This window comes from Cuculus canorus, chromosome 6, assembly GCF_017976375.1.
Source record: "Cuculus canorus isolate bCucCan1 chromosome 6, bCucCan1.pri, whole genome shotgun sequence".
Classification (NCBI taxonomy): domain Eukaryota; kingdom Metazoa; phylum Chordata; class Aves; order Cuculiformes; family Cuculidae; genus Cuculus; species Cuculus canorus.
In genome coordinates this window covers 27016694-27036049 of record NC_071406.1, presented here as the reverse complement: position 1 = coordinate 27036049, position 19356 = coordinate 27016694, and the positions used below count along the sequence as shown (strand labels likewise).

The following is a 19356-nucleotide window of genomic DNA, read 5'->3' as shown; positions in this document are numbered from 1 at the left end:
ATGCAGGTTTAACTTATCTCTGTTCCAGATGTGTTTGATGGACACTCACTGGGATCTACAGACAGCCAAGTGAAGGAGAAGTCTACTATGAAAGCTATTTTGGCTAACTTTTTACCTGGAAACAACTATAACCCCATTCCATTTCCCTTGTAAGTACTGCATAATATGTATGAAGTACAACAGTAGTGTCCTGGTTGAATTTCAGACAGGCAGTGCGTGCTTCCTTTGCTCAATATATAATTTAAGTCATCACTTGAGTTTGTCTCTGAATAAGCTAATGAACTTCCTCAAGGCAAGAAGTTTTCTATCCCCCTTCTAAATGTCTGTAGGTTACCTGCTTTTCTTATTAATGATCCACACTTGTGCATATACATTATCAGTCTTTTCTTCTTCCTAGCAGGCACGCCTCCTCGGAATGCTTGTAGCGGGAGGAGGAGGAATGAGGGGAAGGGGGAGAGAGGTGCTTTCTAACTCATTGCTGCAAAGAAGGAGCAGAAATGTCCTTCCTTAGCAAAGACTTACTAAAGCTACATGCCTGCCTCTGTTTTTTTTTTTGCTTCCAGACCTCTTCCAAAGGTTGGACTCAAATTGGCATTGTCTGGGTGTAGGTCAGGTTCAATGGCTACTGCATGTGCCCACACGTCCCCCTCTCATGTGAAAATGGGCAGGCTGGAAAGTCTTTCAGCTACTTGGTCTGCGTGCTTTGTAGTGTTTCTTGTTTGAGTGAGCCTAACGTTTGGCAGCCTGAGTTTAACTTCTGAATCCTACCCCCAGGGCACTAGTGGAGGGCATGGGCTAATGAGGTAAAAGTCAAATGACTGGACCCTGCAGATAACTACAAGGAAATCTCACAGAAACTCAGGAGGCTTTTGAAAATTTTATGTCCGAGACTGCTTGTTCAGAAAGGAGTCCAGGTTTGTGTCCTGACTTCGCTCTGCAGGCTATGCTGCAGGACAGTCAAAACAAACTCAGGCAGGTTTTGGTGCCATTGGAAATGGTGGCTGCTAAACAGAAATAGACTCTTAATCTAACTTGGAGCTGGTCTTCTGATTTAAGCAACTTGCTTGAAGTGCTGATTGCTCTAACACATAGCCATTTAGATTTAACCACATAGCTATAAATGTGTCTGTTGGGAGAAACTGATCTGGAGAGCTTTGTTCCATGCTGAGACTTGCAGCTTGTGCCTGGGAGTGCGGTGATGAGGTCTGGGTTTTTACCAAAGCTTAACCTTTCCTTACCATAGACTTCAGTGGTCTGCTAACAGTCTTCCCATGTCATTTTCATTTAGTGAACCAGATAAGCACTACCTGATGTATGAGCATGAACGTGTACCTATTGCAGTCTGCGAGAAAGAACCAAGCTCCATCATAGCTTTTGCTCTCAGGTACTGGTGTGATTTTGCTCTTACCTGACACGACGTACTTCTGCAACTTTTCTGTGCAACGAATATTTAGATCCTAATGGTAGGGAACAAGCATGGCAATTTCTTCACTCAGCTATGTTGAGAGTTGAGAGCTGAAGTTCTCGTCTCACTGAGATAGGGAAAGTAGGTTTTCCAGCTTGCAGCTTTTGGGCTTTTCTTGTTGAACTCTAGTACACAAAAATTAATTAGCTGTATAGTGTTCCCTGTAATGTTATGTTGTCAGAGAAAGAAAGGCAGTTAGATTTTACTTAGCTCTCCAGCCTGAAGGAAGTGTAACTGAGCTGGTGTTCATACTGCAGTCTGTCCCTTGCCTCCCTTCAGTTGTAGGTCCTCTTGCTACTACCCAGCTCTCCAAACCAGCAGCTTCCATAAATCTTAAAGTTTGCACATCACAAGGCAGCAGACTTAAAGTAGTGGAGGGGCAGAAGCCAGGGGGATTCTTTCTGCAGTATGATCTAGAGCATCTTCTGTTCTAAGGGAATGAAGTTCTACTTGTAAAAAAAAAAAAAGAGATTTTTCTACTTGGGATTTTTGTTTCCTGTGGTTGTCTTTGAACAGAGTCTTTGGGTTAGCAGTGTCCTCCAGAAGACAGCTGACACTTCTTCACTTTTTTTTTTTTTTTCAGTTGCAAGGAATACAGAAATGCCCTGGATGAGTTGTCCAAAGCGTCTCTGAAGAACAGTTCTGAAGAAGGATTACAGTCGAACAGGTTACCTGCTCTATGTACTGTAGTTCCTGCAAAAGCACAACTGTTTTAGCGAATAAGCCAAAACCGAGATCGGAAAGGACCCTCAAAATATGCTTCTGTTGGGATCTCTGCTTTTTGATGAAATCTGAGATATTCCATGTAATGAGCACATACTTCAAGTATCTGAGTTTCCATTTCTTGTCGGGGACTGTGCTGGCTTCATCACCTGATCCCTTGACTGGTGGAGATTACTGGGCCTGCTTGCCTTTTCTGTGGTGATGGATGCAACTGTTGCTATGGTCCCGAGAGGTTTTTTTCAGGGAGGTGGAGGAGAGTACAACTTTGGAGAGTTCCAAGCCATTACCACTTTAAACTGTATCCTCTTCCCTTAGCAGTACTTTCTATTAGACATTGAGGAGAGATAAATGTACGGGGATAAAGAAGGTGTCTCGGGTTGAAGAATTTGATGGGCTTATGACTTTTTTCCTTTCTCCTTTCAGCATGCCAGACAGCAAACCAAAGAGCAATAGCCCTGTCCGCCTGCCTGAGGCTACCATGGGTCCTTCAAATCGCACTGCAGAACAAGAACAGCGTAAGACCATTTAGACAAAATTGTATCCATGATGCTAATATCAGCTTAGGCTTGAGTCTGCTTAACCTGGGTTTTAGGTTTTGTGAAAGTTAAGTAAGAACAAAGACTCTCTTGAAGACACTCATGTCTGGTCTGTGTTTTTAAATGACTTTGCATTCCAGAATGCTACTTGGAAAACTAAATTAGCTAACCTGATGAACCTTGGTTGCTGGAAGAATAGAAAATGAATTAGTAGAATGACATTGTTCCTCAAGTTGGAACAATGAATGGAGAATGCTTAATATGAGTCATGCTTTTGTTAAACTGCCTGTGGAAATGTCAAGGCTAACTTCTTTATTCCTTTTCACTGTAGCAAAGAAACCATCTAGTGTTTTGTCTTTCTTTCGTGGCACGGGAGGGAAGAGCCCAGACCTGTCTTCCCAGAAGAAAGAGACCTTGCGTGGTGCTGACAGTGCCTACTACCAGGTTGGACAGATGGGCAAAGAAGGAGCAGAAAACCAAGGAGCAGAGACTCAAGGTACAAGACTGCCAAGTTCATCTTCTGTCTTGATTGTCACTTCTCCCAAACCTAATTCATGCTTGTAAGGCCCAAAATGCACTCTTGATCATACTTTTTCAACAGTCCAAGATTGCTCAGTGTGCACTGAAAAGGAATTTTTTAGGCATCAAATGTGAGTTCATCTCAAAGATGTCTTTTTGCTTTATTAGAAGGCAAATGGCATCTTTCAAAACCTGTTAACTATAGGGACATTGAGCAATCTGACCTTGAATGCCTTTGGATTGAGTTGACTCTGGTTAAGAAGCCCAGTCTCTTCCTCGCTTCCTGTTTAACTTGCATTGTTTCAGCTCCTGGAAAGGACATGAAGAGAAAACGAAGAGAAAGGTTGTACTTTTGTTCCGTGGGCAGCAGTGCCCTTCCAGCATACTTATTCTATCATACAATTATAGCTATATCTCTAATAGCCTATGTATTCTTGAAAAAAAGAAAATTTTTTTTTCTCTAATCTGAGTTTACGAGTAGTATCTTGTATGGCTTTCTCAGTAATAATAAAGAATAGCCCTGGCTGAATGGTTCCTTTATGCCTTCAGATGACGTGGATGGGGGAGATGGACAGAAGAAACAGCTGATGAATCCCCATGTGGAACTCCGTGAGTAGTTGTAAATAATAACTTGGAAGTCTTTGTCAAACTCCTTTCTTCATGCAAACGTAATGGAAATCTTGAAATCAATAATTATTTTATCTTTGTATTCATTGTGAAGGAAAAACAAATCAAGAGCAGAACAATGCAATTTTTACTTATGTAATCGATCATAGAATCATAACTTTTTTTTTTAATTGATCTTTTGTCTGGACACATTTTCATGGCACATGCTGTGAGGTAACCCAAGGGTGGCTGACCTTCCTGTAAGTTTTTGATCTAAATGCTTTTAGTTTTAACTTCTAATGAACAATAGTCATGAGAGAGATGTTTAGCACAGTAATATTCTTCTAGACATCGGTACTCTTAAGTGTCGTCTCAAGCAGTCAGTGAGCATTGCGTGCTGTTATTGAGGAAGACCTTTTTTGTGCAGAGTTTTCAGATGCGAATGCCAAGTTCTACTGCCGGATTTATTATGCTGGCGAGTTTCACAAGATGCGTGAAGTGATACTGGGGAGCAGTGAAGAGGACTTCATCCGATCCCTCTCTCACTCTATGCCCTGGCAGGCAAGAGGTGGAAAATCCGGAGCTGCTTTCTATGTGACTGAGGGTAAATTCAGCTTCTTCCTCCTTCATAATTACAGGGTATTATTTGTGTACAGTGGTGCCAGAAGGTTGCTGACTGAGAAGTGGCCACTCAGAATGGAGAGTTAAGTGGATTGTCTTCAGTATCAGATTATTTCTCTTTGTATGTGCAGGAGAACAAAGCCTAGCTCTTTTTTCAGTAGTAGCATCTAGGGAGGCCACTTGAGCAGAAGGGTTGTACTCTCTTAGGTAGGCTTCAGAAAACAAAAACTTGAGTATAATTCAAAGAAAACTGGTTATTAAAGATGGTGTTTCATATAGTCCCACGTGCTATAGCTGATTGATAGCTTTTTTTTTTTTTTGGTTTCTTTTGTTTTTTTTTTTTTGTTAAGCCGTAGCTGATTCTAGGTCTTTGCTTAAAATAAGTCTTGAAAGAAAAGGTCTCTGTAAGCTGTTTCTGTTGTATGTATAAGAAGCCCATATGGCTGAAGTAAATCTAATTTGGGCAGTGTCGGCTCCTTGATTTGCTGGAAAAATGAAATCCAGAAGGACATGGAATTCTAAAATTCAGGATATATGGAGTAAAATAGCTTCTGGAAATGAGCTTCTGTAGCTAAGGATTTAAGAGAATTTTAGTCCTTTGATTTTTCAAACCACTTCAGCTGCGTGACAGTCTTAAAGAACTTGCAAAGGACACATCACTTAATGTTCTGTAACCCTGTTGCCTCTGATGTTATAACAGATGATAGATTCATCTTGAAGCAGATGCCTCGTCTGGAAGTCCAGTCATTCCTTGACTTTGCTCCACACTACTTCACTTACATCATTAATGCAGTTCAGCAGAAGGTATTTTTTTTCATAGCGCCTTTTATTTCAGGCAGTGTTCTGTGTTTTACAGACTGGTTACAGTTTCTATTAACTCCTTTAATTTAAGTAAAAGAAAATGTTGGAGTGTATGAATTGTACTAATAATGTGTTTTTAAGATGAAAAGCAGGCATTTTGCTAGAGCTTCTAAGCTGTAATACACAGCCAGACAGAACAGTGGTGCCTTTAGTATTTGATTGCTGATTGCCTTATCCCATGTCTTCTCTTCATCAGAAGCCCACAGCACTGGCCAAAATCCTTGGAGTATATCGAATTGGGTACAAGAACTCTCAAAACAATACTGAAAAGAAGCTGGATCTGCTTGTCATGGAAAACCTTTTCTATGGCAGGAAAATGGCTCAGGTAATAACCAAGCATTTTGTTGTTCCCTTACGGTGCAGTTCTGACTTGGGAGCAGGAGTGGGTCTACCAGTAGCTGTCTAGGTAACTTTTAACTTTGCATGTGGTGTCTATATCTAGCACTGCTCGAAGGTAACAGTTCATCCCTATTGCCATATTATGTGATGCTTGGTAACTTGATGCCTATACTGGCTAGTTCAGATAGCTGCAGTGCAGGTGTCGGGTTTTAGAAGTCTTAGTTGTCCCTGCATCTCTGGTGTCTGAGAGAAAGTATTGCCAACCTAATTAGGAAAATATGAAACCTTTTTGCGAAGCTTTTAGAAAAGCTAGCTGGGATTACAGACTTCATTTGTTTAGGAGAGCCTCACTGACAGAGATAGTGAGCTACTGTATAGTGGAGGGAAACTAGTAATGCTTTGAATGCAGTGTTTTTCTCTGAACCACTTCATGTGTGAGACAAGATTTTGAGTTCATTCTTGCTCTTAGTAAAGGAAAAGCAACCTTTATGGGGCAATAGAATGAAGATCTTAAAATGACAAGGGGAAAATTCTTTTCAAGTACAGAGCGATGCTGGAAAGGAAGTCCATGTTGCTTCTAGAGCTAGATGGTATCAGGTCTTTCCACCTTCTAGATAGATGTAAAGGATGATGTTGTGGGGTTTTTTTTTGGTTTTTTTTTTGTTTTGTTGTTTGTTTTTCTTTTTTTTTTAAATAGTGAGGGTGGTCAGGCACTTGAAGAGACCTAAAGAGTCTGTGGACTCTCTCCCTGATGTTAGCTAAATCTTGACTGAAGAGGGCTTGAAGAATCTTCTCTGAGAAGACCTTCAAACAGGTCATTGGACTGGAGACCTCCAGAGTTCCTTTCCAACATAATGATGGTCTATCTCTTGCCTTGCCAACAGATATTAGATGATGCTTCATGCAAGTGCCATGTCTCTCTTCAGTTGCTTTACTTTTGTCAGCATTTGAGTCTATAGAAGATGTCTGGAAAGTTTAAGTTTGTCCATACAATATAAAAACAGGGACACCCTTTTACCTTTAAATTAGGCTAAATGTTAAAGAAATAACTTGCCTAAAATTTGTGAATTGAAGTGGTGGAACTTTCATGTAGGCTTTTGTGCTGCTCTCCACTCAGGAAATGTGAATTTTTGTAATATGAAAATGTTTTTGTTAACTTTTCCTCTTGCAGAGAAGGAAAGAGTTGCCCTGCTGTGCTGCCTTCTCAAACACTTGAGTTAGCATGTTGTCTTTAACCTTGCAGAAGAATGGAACCAAGTAGTGCTGTTATCCTTTTGCAGGTTTTTGACCTGAAGGGCTCACTCCGAAATAGAAATGTTAAGACAGACACAGGCAAGGAAAGCTGTGATGTAGTCCTGCTGGATGAAAACCTTCTGAAGATGGTTCGGGACAATCCTTTGTACATCCGCTCCCATTGCAAAGCTGTGTTGAAAGCTTCCATACACAGTGATTCTCAGTTCCTTTCCAGCCACCTCATCATTGACTATTCCCTGCTGGTGGGTCGTGATGACACCAACAACGAGCTGGTTGTTGGGATCATTGGTAGGTTGTCTTTTGTATATTCTTGCTTTCAGCTGGTGCAACTCCTTTTTTTCTGGTTTAGATGTTTATGGTATTTTTAGAACCGTACCATCACCACAGAGATGTGTGTCAGGAAAGCTTGCCTTCTACCTGACAGAATGCCACCTTCACCTCTCATGGATATTCAAAATGGAAGCAGGAAGTCTTCTCTCTGGCTCTTGTGTGCGCTTTTGTGTTGGCATTTGCATTACTGAGAGTATTTGCAGGTGGCCCCACTGTTAGCAAAAAAGCGGTCCAGTTGAAGTATTAAAGGTTATTTGTATGCATTTATGTGTTTAATCTTTAAAGTTGGATTCGGTGATGTTCATATAGCTGTTTAAATTTTAACTTATGTAGAGGGGATCCAAGGAAGAACAGTATTGGCAGGGTTGGAAAAGGGAAGTTAAATGTCATGGGGTCACTTGTGATCATGTAGTCTGACCTGGATGATATGGGTGCAATGCAGTAATTACCTTGCACATCCGCTGACTTGTGACTGGAAAGCAGAGGCTCATCTTTAGACAGGCAAACTTGTGTTGTGCAGAAGACTTGGAAATAAAGCCATTTTGCAGGATATGGAAGTGACTCTTGGAAATGAGATACTTTTGAAACCTAGCTCAGAAATGCTTCCAGATGTGATCTCAAGCCAGGAGGTCTGTACTACTTTTTCTGATAAAACTTGAAAGCTGTTCCAATAACAATTCTAGGTGAGGTTTGAACGTCTCAGCTACAAAGAACTGCAGGTTGTTATTACTTTCTAGTTTTGTAGGCTCTTGAATATTTGGGTAAGTGGAATGAGACTCTGCTTCTTCTGTACCTGTATGCTTTTTGCAGTCCCATGGGAAGTCTTATCTGATTAAAGAGTATATTTTATGATGGTTAAAGCTAACAGTTCCTTCATTGCAATAAGAACAGCTGTTCACAGTCTGAAGGAGCTTGTTTAACACAAATGTCTTAAAGCAGGCATGTTCTCTTTTCTCCATCGGGCCATCATAATGTTCTCTGAATTAGACCCTGAGGACTTACAAAGCACCCATGCTAAATTTGCAGTGAGCAGAAGTAAAAACCAGAAGGATCTGGTCAGAATCTCTACCTATTTTAGATCCCAGTGTGATACAGGAAACAGGTGAGCTAGGTCTGTGAGGAGCTGTAAAGACTTCAGTTTTGTTTGTAGTTCCTGTTTTGGCGTCTGGGCCTTAGGGCTTGAAGTTACAGTAATTAGTGCACAAACTGATGATATCAGTCCCAAAGCAGTCTTAAGGGAGTGTTTTCAAAGAGCATTCAGATAAGTGGATAATTCTTAAGATTGGCAGATCTGTGTGAGTTTTGTGTGAAGCATAGCTGAGGTGAAACGTGGATATTTGTGATGACCTTTTGAAAATCTACAATCAGTAAATTAAAAATTGTATTATTATAGTTGCATGCGGATGCTAGGAGACAAGTTTTTCATTACTGGATATCATTAACTTACTGCAGCTTTAGCTTTGCAGACCAGGATGTTTATGTGCTGCTTATGACTGAGCACGCTTTCTCTGAAAGTGGCTTGGTAATTCCTAATTCATCTTCTTGCAGCTGCCCCTTTTCCAGGTGGGGTTGCTGATGGTGTTTCTGGTTGTCCATATAATGAAGTGAAAAGTATTTGCTTTCTATTATCAAACCTGAAGGTGACTGCAGTGATGAGGAATACTACTGACTTAAATGGAAAGGTGTCCCAGTCTTGATGCTGCTATGCTGCTAGTTGTTGAAGTATGGTAGTTGGAGCTGTTACAGTGAAGTGGGGCTTCTTGATATGTTTCTGGGATGAGGGTCAGCTAAGTGACTTTTATAAATGAGCTCTTGAAACTATTAGCATGGGTAAAGACAGACATGCCTGGACAGTCTGATTTTGTAGAGGCAGAAGGATTCTATAATGGTCTTTCTGGGCTATTGAGATGTAATGTTCACCCTGCCCAAATATAATCAGTACTCTGGAAAGTGAAGCAACTTGGTAGGGGGGACACCAAAGTTCTTCTGGCTATGGAAACGTACTGCTTTCTTGCCCATTTTGAAGGTAAATATTTTAAAATGGCATTATTGGTTTATGGCATGTATGACATGTTTATGTGTGGGGTTTTTTTTGCCTTGCAACAGACTATATTCGCACTTTTACCTGGGACAAAAAGCTTGAGATGGTGGTGAAGTCAACTGGCATCTTGGGAGGACAAGGTAAGTCCAGAATGAAAGCAAAACTTTTGATCGTGTTTCCTTGTTACCTGGAAGCTTCCAATAACTGTGCTAATAAAGCCACAACTCCCCCACTGTGCAGGTTTGCAACACTAGGTTAAGTTGTCCAGTAAAAGGGAAGGAATAACAATTTTCAGAAAAATGAATACATTGCTCTGCTTCCGTGACTTACCATTTAAGTTCTGTAATTCTTGGGAATGGAGTAAAGGTCATCCACTTATCAGACTTCTTTTCTGTTTCTTAGTTACCAACTACTTACATAAAAACTTCGTCATCCTTACAGAGATATGAGCAAAAAACCTTGCTGCCTGGTTTCAGAAAATGTTTTCCAAGTCCATAAAATCAGATATACTCTGAGCTGTTAGTGCGGAGGAATCCTTATCCAATGCTTGACTACTGCTCATATTTTGAGAAGCTGAGGGGTTCCCTCTATGGAAGTGAGTAGAGCCCTTTTGTGTGGCATTGCCTAGTGTGGGCCGCATGTTAATACGAGGGCTGGGAAGAGAAGAGAAGGGAAGGAGAACACTTGATGTACCACTGCTCAAATGTCCGGAGAAGATAAGAGCGTGTCCACAGAGTGAAATTCTTCATGGGAGAAGTTCATGTCTCTGGAAAATGTCAAAGACCTGTAAACAGGAGAAGAGAAAAGAAGCAAACTGGTCACAGCTGATGTAAAAAGTCTAGATAGAGTTCCTCCAGCTTCAGGTATCTCAATTCAGTGTTAGGTCTCCTGACCTTGATTTGCCTTCTCTCCTAAATGTTTAATTTAGCATTTAGTTTTTTTGAAAAGGCAGCTAATGCTTGTTGGTTCCAGGACTCTTCTGTGTGCAACGTACCTTCATGATTGTGCCATCTGGTGTAGTAATGTCATGTGACATTTGTCTGTACTGCTCTATATTCTTTAGCCCATTTCTAACTGCTCTTAACTCTTACACATTAGGTAAGATGCCAACTGTGGTCTCTCCAGAACTGTATCGGACCAGGTTTTGTGAAGCTATGGACAAATATTTCCTGATGGTGCCAGACCATTGGACAGGACTGGGTCTGAATTGCTAAGCTAAAGCCCATATTGGGAAAGCACAAGAGCACAATGACGTTATAGGCGACTCTTTCTGTGGTCGGTTCAGCAGTAAGCAAGAAGATTGCAGTTCCATATCTACACTGACAATGTGTGTTATGTTGTGAAGTCTGAAATCTGCTTGTTGCACTTTAATCCTCTCTTGGAGGCTGGTAAGTGAACCGGCTTCACTAAGGATCTAAGCTGTAAGGTACTACTGAGCAGCATTGATGAGAGACATTTCCTCTGTTGTTCGGGAAGGTGATGCTATCTCCATGTAAGAACACTGGAACAGATACTGTCCGGTTGACGATGGTGTAGAAGTACATGGTCTCCAAGTCTTGCACCGCCTAAGTGCTGTTAAATATAAGCAGCTCATGTTTCTGTAGTGGATGCATGGCACTGCAAATGTGAAATAATGCCCCCTCTGTGCATGGGTGGGTGAGAGAAGAATGAAGTTAATTCCCGAATTCTGCTATTGTTGCAGTGGTCTGTAGTTGACCTGTTTAAGTTCCATGAATAACTTGTCCTGCAGCTTCTTTTTTTCCTGTATTCTATAAACAGGTTTACTTTTTTTGTAAAAGGCAGCTCCATAGCTATAATGCCTTATCATTACATCGTTTAAGTTACATTGCTGCAGTACAGTTCTGTCTTTATCTGTTGTCATTTCATTTTAGCCATGTCCCGTAAAAACGGGTTGTCAGTCATCAGCATACTGCAGAGCCCAGAACATATTCCTTCAGTCCTAAACAAGTACTTTGATCTGAATGTTGCCCAAATCCCTGGAATCAAGTAACTAAAGAATATACCCTTTAATTTTAACAGGACTTCATTAATTATAGTAATAAAGCTGATTAACCCTTTCCTTAGCAGAAGGCACTACATTGCTAGACAAAATGAAGCATACAGTCTTAGAGTGGCAACTTTTCTCCTTAATAAAGCCGTCATTCCTAGCAAGTCACTTCAAATCCATTTCAGTTCCCCTGGACTTTCAAACAATGCATTTACCTCATGGTGGAACTTTGAATGTTTTTCTTGTGTTTCTGACATGCTGATGAGAATGAACATCCAGATCTCATCACACTATGCAGTCCCAATGGAAAAACTGTCTCTTCAGCAGTATTAGATTGTTTATTTTGCACCAATGAGATGAATGTAGTCATCTTTTCTGTAAAAAGAAACACCTGAACTAACAGGTATCTTGTGTGATACATGGTTTGTGCAGAGATCTGTGAACCTCTGTTATGACAATAAGCACTTCTTTCCATTTTTATTAATTTTTACCTGTTTTTGTAGGTGATTAATTTGCTTTTTACCTTCATTATAATATAGGCCAGTAATAAAAGGGGGTTTTATGCTTTTGGGAGGCAAGAATACAGTCCTTTCACTTCCAGTCTCTGATGGAAGGACTTCAAATGAATATGGAGTCTGGAACAGTATAGCTCTTTATGACCACTTGCTCGTTCTGACCAGTTGTCTGATAATGCTATCTTCGCTATAATTATGAATTGAAATGTGCATTTTGTTCACTCCTACTGTGTTCAGTATTTTCTTCTGCAGCAGATGGTGGTGTCTCTGTTTGGGAGTGACATCTAGGCAGCACTGAGAGAGGAAGATGCCAGCAGTGAGAACTGCAACTGTTGGCACCAAAAGCAATCAGTGCAACTTAGGTCTGAGCTGCCAAGAAGCAACCATCGTTTGTGTTAGAAAAAGTCTTCCCCACTCCTTTGCAAAGCCCTGCTGGAGAATAAGCAAAGATGCTGTCCTTGAAGCAGCAGAAAGGAAAGTGTTCTCGCTTCCTCTGTGCAATGTAATCATGTTTCTGAGGGCATGGTGTTGAAGGCTGCAGTGATGTGTGCTATGGAAAGATAACACAGTACTACTTGCTTCTTCTGGCACTGAATCCCATCAGGTACAGCTGACACCTCTGGGATGCATCTTGTCTCCTGTAATGAAACACACTCCCAGGATGGCTAGCTAGGATGGCTAGCTGTGTGTGGGGCCTTATGTAATGAGGATCCAACCAGGCCATTAGCTCAATGCCACTCACTTCTGTGGGTTCTCCTTCTCTCCTTGTCCACTGATGTGAATGAGCATGCTACGCAGCCTAAATCTGTTCCAATTTCAATTGAAGTTTGTGTATTCTTCCTCCTTTCCCTCCTAAAGTTTACAGGAAAAAAAACTTTACTTGCCTGACCAGCTAAGGTGACCCAACATCAGATGTTTATGTTATTTTCCACCTCTTTCTGTATGTGCATTTGTTGATGGAGCATGAAATATGGGCAGTGTCATGGCAGCTGCACTAGGCTGATGTAGCCCTGTGATGTGCTAGCTCTGTCCTGTCTCTGGTAACCCTTGCTCCAGTGATACGTGGCTGCTCTATACCACTTGTCTTCTGAAGTCCCAAGTGGCTGGCACTAATGCAACATCATCATCTCGCTGTAGCTAATGCTCCCCTCTACATGACAGCACGAGGCCCTCAGCACTATAAAAGTGAGAGAACGTGGCCAGCTGTTTTGCAGCCTGTGAATGCAGAGCTCAGACCTGTGAATTGAGACCTTCTTGGGCTGAAGATGCATAGCAGTTGGAAAGGTTTGCAGGAGTGATCTTGAGCTGGCATCAGTAGCTAACTTTGGGTCAGGATGTGGCTTATAGACAAGTCCTGACCTGACTGGGGTCTATAGGAAACTACTAGTCATGGGTAACACAGTAGCTGGAATTGGGACATCTTTGGGTGCCGTAAGGCATAAAGCTGTAAGCATTTCTAGTTCAAATTCCAGCAGTTGAACAGATCTCAAGCATTCCCTTTTCAGCATAAGAATGGTCCTGGCATTTCACTTGTTATGAAGCTGACTTTCTCAAAAGGAGAGCAATACGTCATGCAGAAGAGATCTCTGAGAGAGCTCCTTGTGGGGTTCTCTTAGGTCTGTGTCCCTGCAGCATGCCTAAGGATGTCCTACAGAAACAGCCCAGGTCTTATGTGAGATCTTTGATTAGAGTTTTTTTTCTTTCTTTATAACATAGGTTTGGCATAAATGGGTGTAAGCAGAGCCCAGTGGCTAACATGAAAACTGCATTTCTTCAGGGCTACACTGGCTCTTTCTCTTCTGCTGTTTTGATCTGAGGCCTTGTGACAAATGTCACGTCGGGACTTGCTTTGAGTCATTGTGTAGACAGCAGAATGCCTTGTAGTGGCCCAGTGATGCATTCTATTCCCAAAAAGCACATGAGGGACTCTGCTGGTTAAGTAGCTCTGCTGGGATTGGGGGAGTTACCTGTGGATTGGACTCTCCCTGTGAGAATGACCAAAACAAAATGAATTTCCTAGCAGGTGGCCAGACTAATGATTATTCAAAGCACTTAATGTACCATAATGTATGTATTTCTAATCTTCCTTGGTTCAAGTGTATTTTATAAAATTGATGTACTAAACTATTTGAGAATAACTGCCTTGACTACTTGGAGAATCAAAATGTAATGTATATAGATACAAATAAAGTGACTAAAATATAACCAAGTCTATTCCTTGTGGTGGAGCAGTTAGATCTCATAGCATCACATTTTCTTGATCAGAGGCAAAGCCCTCTGCTTGCTCTGTAGCAGTTGCTCTGTTGGATGCTGTCAGCTTTGCATACAGTGTAAGCATACCTGTCCTGTCTCTATATCTTGCAGCTCATCTCTTCTAATGGAGCAGGACCTCTGGGCAGCTCTCCAGGTTGGTGGCAGTACAATACACAAATAACCTTTTGTGCACTTCTCCTGGCTTCTCCCAGGCTGCTTTGTGAGACAGGGAGACAGTTCTATCCAGCAGATGGTGGTGGTGCCGTGGCCCAGTTCTTCAAGAGGTAGAACACATTACTCAGAAAAAAATCTGAGTATTTCTGTAGTCTTCTCTTAAAGTCAACCAGATAAAGAAAAAAAACCCAAGGAGGTCTGAAAATGGCATATCTTGTTTGCTTCATATTAACCTGATGCATAGTAACCTCCTCTCTTAAAGCTAAAAATGTGTGATTAGTTCTGGGAAGGGGACCTGTCGGTTCCTAGAATATAAAATTCAAAATCTGAAACTTAAACACTTTACCTGTATTATGTGCCATCACTGCTTTTGCCTGGTGAGTCTGAGTTTATCTCCTGCAGTATGGAACTGCATCAGAAACTCCCACCATGGGGGGGTGAGTAAAGCAAATGTGGGATATTGAATTCGGGGGCAGTGCCACTTTATGTGAGCATGAAGCTGAGTGGTGGGACTTGAAGGGGCTTCTGGCACAAAGTTGAAAAGCACAAGTGCATGGTTATCGGAACAGCATTCCTCTAATACTTAGAAGTAGGACTGCCCCTAGTAAGGGACAAAGGTTCTGTCAGTACTGAAGTCATAAGCATTAGAAAATGAAACTGTAAAAGCATGTGTTTTCCATTGTTGTAACTGATGGTATGAAATGTTGGTCAGCTTCCCCACTACCATCTTGATTTGGACAATACTATTTGGAAAAAAAAAAAAAAAAAGGAAAAACTTGGGATTTACTCTCTGTGTATGCTGTAATATGTCAATGTGAGTCCTGTGCTAGTGTGAATATGCACAAGCAAGGAGGAGTCATTCAGTTTTAGTGTGGTGGTTTTTAGTCAGTGCAGATACAGAGTGACTTTGTAGAATAATTGGGAAAAGCCAGGCCATCCCTCATTTCTCCCTGTTTTCAGAACAGAACTGGAAATCTGGCGCACTAGAGATTCAAGGTCTAGCTCTGCTAGACACTGAAACTAGCCTAGTTATTGCCACCAAGGTACTAAAGTAATAACAAAACAGGAATCAAGAGTCTTCAAGCTCCTGCTGCGGAGCCTTGGTTTGTCAGATCTCTGTAAGGAACAGAAGAACCACCAAAATTAACCACATCATTTTTTTTTGTTGTGAGAGGAGGTTTGTCTGTGTCTTTAAAGGTATGCCTGGAAGCAGAGCCTTCTTGTCAAAAGATGAAGGATTACATAAACAGGTAAGAAGACTGTGCTGGGGGTTCATTTGGTAATCCAGGAATGCAGGAATCGAAATGAGCCCCAACATGTGCATCCTGTTACGACGTCTTGTTCTCCAGCCCCGCTGCCTTTCATGGCAATGAAGTCCTATGCTAAGTGATGTGTGTGAGAATAGAAAGCAATGCTTAGTTTGAATGACAAAACCCAATGCTGAAATAGCTCTGGCTATGAGTTATTATAATCCTGCATACTGAGTCTAAGCTTTGCAGAGCTCCATGCAAGCTAGTTTCTTACACCCCAGCATTCTTTAATGTTTCCAAAGGCATAAGGTTGCTATCCTACAAAATCATGTTCATTGACACAGCTTGTGCCAGTTACAGAGGCTGCTTCTTAGTAACTCCTGCAGTGGAATGCGGTAATGCATAAACCCAGAGTTTGTTAGCAGCCAGCCAACTCCTTATTCCCTCTGTGTTTTATTTTTCCTCAAGTGAGATCCTTTCCTGTTGGTCTGTGTAATTTATGGAGCTGCTTCTGTTGCACCTCCTTTTCTGTGATTATAGGCAGCTTCTCTGTCGGAGGCCTTGCTTGCAGATCTCTAGGTAAACTGGTGTTACTAGAAGTAGCTAACAGAAGGGCTCTGGTCCTAATTTTAACACTCTTTCTAAGCCTAGCCTGAAGGCTACCTAATTAGTCCTTAGTCCTTGCAGCCTTAGCAAGCTGTCTTCTGACTCCTTCCAGTTATTTACAGCTGTATTAAGTAAACAAGTTCTTAAAACAGGAGAAATGTGCTAGGTATGCAAGAGCTGTGGTGGGAGGAGTCCTGAGGAGAAAGAACAGAGAGCTTTGATGGTTAAAGGTCCATTTCAGTCAATACTTAGGATGATAGAACTGGCTGTACGTGTAAATGTGGAAGATGAGTTGTAAAAACTCACTGCCCTGTCTGAAGGAGAGATGTTGTGGCTTAATAATTATAGCCTCACCTCTGAAGTGCTGAAGATGACCTATGTGGGGAAAACAGCAAGCGTGTCAATAAAAGAAGAATGTGAGAGAAGAGCATAAAAGCTGATTTATGTCAATTATCATATTGGAAGGTTATTCTTACAAAAGTGTGTGTTTTGGCTGCCAGTAATGGCAGAAACCTGCATTCAGCTCTTCATCCCCTTCAGGAGTTTGTGGTGCTTCATCTACATAGCTAATAAAAAGAAGGTGGGATAAAGAGGCGCAAAACAATGCTGCTGAAGTTAAAAAGAGCAATAAGAAGCACCACGCCCCCCCCCCTCCCCCCAAACAACCAGGTAAGAATGTGCCTGTAGCTGAAGTAATAAATTACAGAGAAATACTCTCTGCTTTTCCCTAGAAGTGTTTAGCCATTAATTACTTGTACATGATTCTGAAATTTCAGTTTTGAGTGAAGTTTCCTGGACTGTGTCTTTAAAATGGAATTTCATGTATTACAAGGTACTGTATGTTGTTATTTGTGTTTGGCATAGGGGCAAAATAATTTAGAAGTCTACTGCTGCAGGAACCTCTTTTTGCTGGCAAGGTAGGTGTGAGGAGAACCCCACTGATAACTGCATGGTTAAAGTAGCAGATCCCAGGTTGGTTTGCCTGTAGAACGGAGCTGCTCAAGGGCCTGCAGTCCAGCTCCTGATCATCACTGCTCCCTGCTGGCACTGTGGCTTGAATTGTCAAATCATCCTCAAGTGCCAAGGCTGGCTTACATGTTTGCTTAAATTAGGTCACAGTATGTAAAAATTGTGAAAGAATATGTGATCTTAGTAGTAGTTCGTTATTGTTTTCTGGGTGTCTATAAATGTGCTATGAGTCTACCTCTAAAGAGGTGGAAGATTGACGTCTTGTAATAATCTGAATGCGTACTTCAGCAAGGACAGCTATCCTTCCTGTTCCAATCTATGGTCAGTAAAACCATGAAGGTTGTATCCTGCCCCATGTTGAGGAAAGGCTGTTTGTACTAAGGACTCTGGACCTGTGGAATTTGCTTCCCACTTTCCATCCAAAATAGCAAGAACAGAGTGGTGATCTCAGTAGATCTGCACAAACCCAATTTACAGCCTTTTGTGATGTGACCACAGTTCTCTCTACTTTATTTTGTCTTGTACAGTGAAAACAGATTTTTGATTCCACATTATCTGCTAGATAGATATTTCCATAGAAATATAGTATACAGGTGCTTCTTGATGTTTGCGCCTCAAGCCTAAACAAAAAAAAATATATGCATTGTAAGCACAGTTTACTCACTGTAGTGTGTAATTGGAATAACGAAGTTAGTCAAGAGATAACGATCCAGTGTTCAAAGGCAGGATAATTAAGTAAGTGAACATAATTACTGAAGAGAACACTGAACTGCAGTTGCAGAGACAGGATGAGAATGTAACTCTTCTCTGTTGTTTACATAGGATATTCTTCTAATATAGTGTCTGCAAAAATTAAACACATGGTAGCCTGGATGTGGGCTTCTGTTACTGAACTAGCTGAGATCTTCTGACATAACTAAAGAAAACTAGGTGCCTAATGGAAAAGTTATGATGACGCAAGTGCGATTGCTTAATGTATGCATATGCACACAGCAAGAGGAAAATGTTTTCTTCTTCTACCAGGATTATAAAGACTATGTGAAACACATACTATAGGGAGAAAATAATTTTCTGGAAACTCTAGATCAGCCGTATGAATTGCTGATGGTTGAAAGGATCTGGAATCAATTCTGGTTAAAGTGTGTTCTTGTTACTGTGTCTGGTATGTGACAAGGATGGAAAAGAAAATAATAAATTCATTCGTTGTGGCTCCACAATAGTATATATGCAGGAATTATATCAACCACTTCATGGTAAGCTTGAGCTGCCTTATGGAAAAACAGTATTCTGCTTTCTGTCCCTTAAGTCCTAGAAAGCAGAGAATATCGTTAAGGCAGTATTTCCCATTCCAGCTGAGTTGCATAATGAGAATTCACCAGAAGTAACTTGTTTTTACTGTGCATCGTATTCTAAAAAAACCCCAACCCTTACTTAATTCAGCTCTTGAGCAGTGACATTTAATTAAGGTATACAATTTCTTACAAGCTGTGTTGGCTTGTGAAGGATACATGCCAAATGCTAACAGACAGGGCTCTAGTGGTGTTAGTCAGGAAATACACTGATTATATATGTTCATTCAGGAAACATTTTTTATGCCCAACTAACTGTAATTAATTTCTGTTGGCAGCTGGTAATGTACAGAGAAGTCTGTCAGTGTAGAAAATTAGCAGTCCAAGGAGGAGTCTGTTTAATGTTCCGAGTGAGTAATTAGTATCATGTTAATGATTTACTTCTAGCTGTTTATATCCAAAGTGTGGTGGCTTACATAAAAATGGGAGAAAAATTTAGTAATGAATTATAGCATAGAGAGAAAACCAAGTTTGAAAGTATTTGGACTTGGAATGTCACTGTTTTCAGATGCAAATTTTCAGTAAATGAAAGAAGTGATTGTTGTGCATTCCTGTTGAAAACTTTAGATGTCATTTAAAGTCTTTTTATAAACAGCTAAAAATATGTGGAGCTTCCGTAACTGATTAAACCTGAAGTATGCCCATGAGTGGAAAAATTCAAACTTGCCAAGTTTGATTAGAACATGATCTTTCCAACTGTAGACCATATAAAACCAATGTGCTCCTTAAAACTTTTGCTGTACTTTTTCTTCTGTTTTTTAATGCCTTTTAGCAGCAGCAGTAACTGAAAGAGCCAAATGCAGCTTGGGAACTTGGTTGTTTTAGTATAAGGTGTGATAGCTAATCAGCTCTGTGATGCTGTACATCACAGCACGGAAGTCTTCAGTTAAAACAAAATAGGATGCCAGAGATAAATTTTAAAAGCCATTAATTAGGC

The 19356-nt window shown here is 40.9% G+C and overlaps 1 protein-coding gene across 9 annotated transcripts in view; it reads left to right on the top strand.

Annotated features, from left to right (window-relative positions):
• PIKFYVE (phosphoinositide kinase, FYVE-type zinc finger containing) overlaps positions 1-14043 on the top strand; it is a 67226-nt gene extending 53183 nt beyond the window's left edge. For 7 of the 9 annotated variants that reach the window (XM_054070506.1, XM_054070507.1, XM_054070508.1 and 4 more), the window contains 12 exons: positions 29-149; positions 1289-1384; positions 2049-2132; positions 2612-2703; positions 3056-3220; positions 3793-3852; positions 4277-4453; positions 5171-5274; positions 5528-5656; positions 6951-7212; positions 9361-9435; positions 10394-14043. In XM_054070506.1, the coding sequence (XP_053926481.1) occupies positions 29-149; positions 1289-1384; positions 2049-2132; positions 2612-2703; positions 3056-3220; positions 3793-3852; positions 4277-4453; positions 5171-5274; positions 5528-5656; positions 6951-7212; positions 9361-9435; positions 10394-10509 (1481 nt within the window). In that variant the 3' untranslated portion in view covers positions 10510-14043. The other 2 variants (XR_008450513.1, XM_054070513.1) reach the window with 2 other exon arrangements.
• Positions 14044-19356: the final 5313 nt, after the last annotated feature.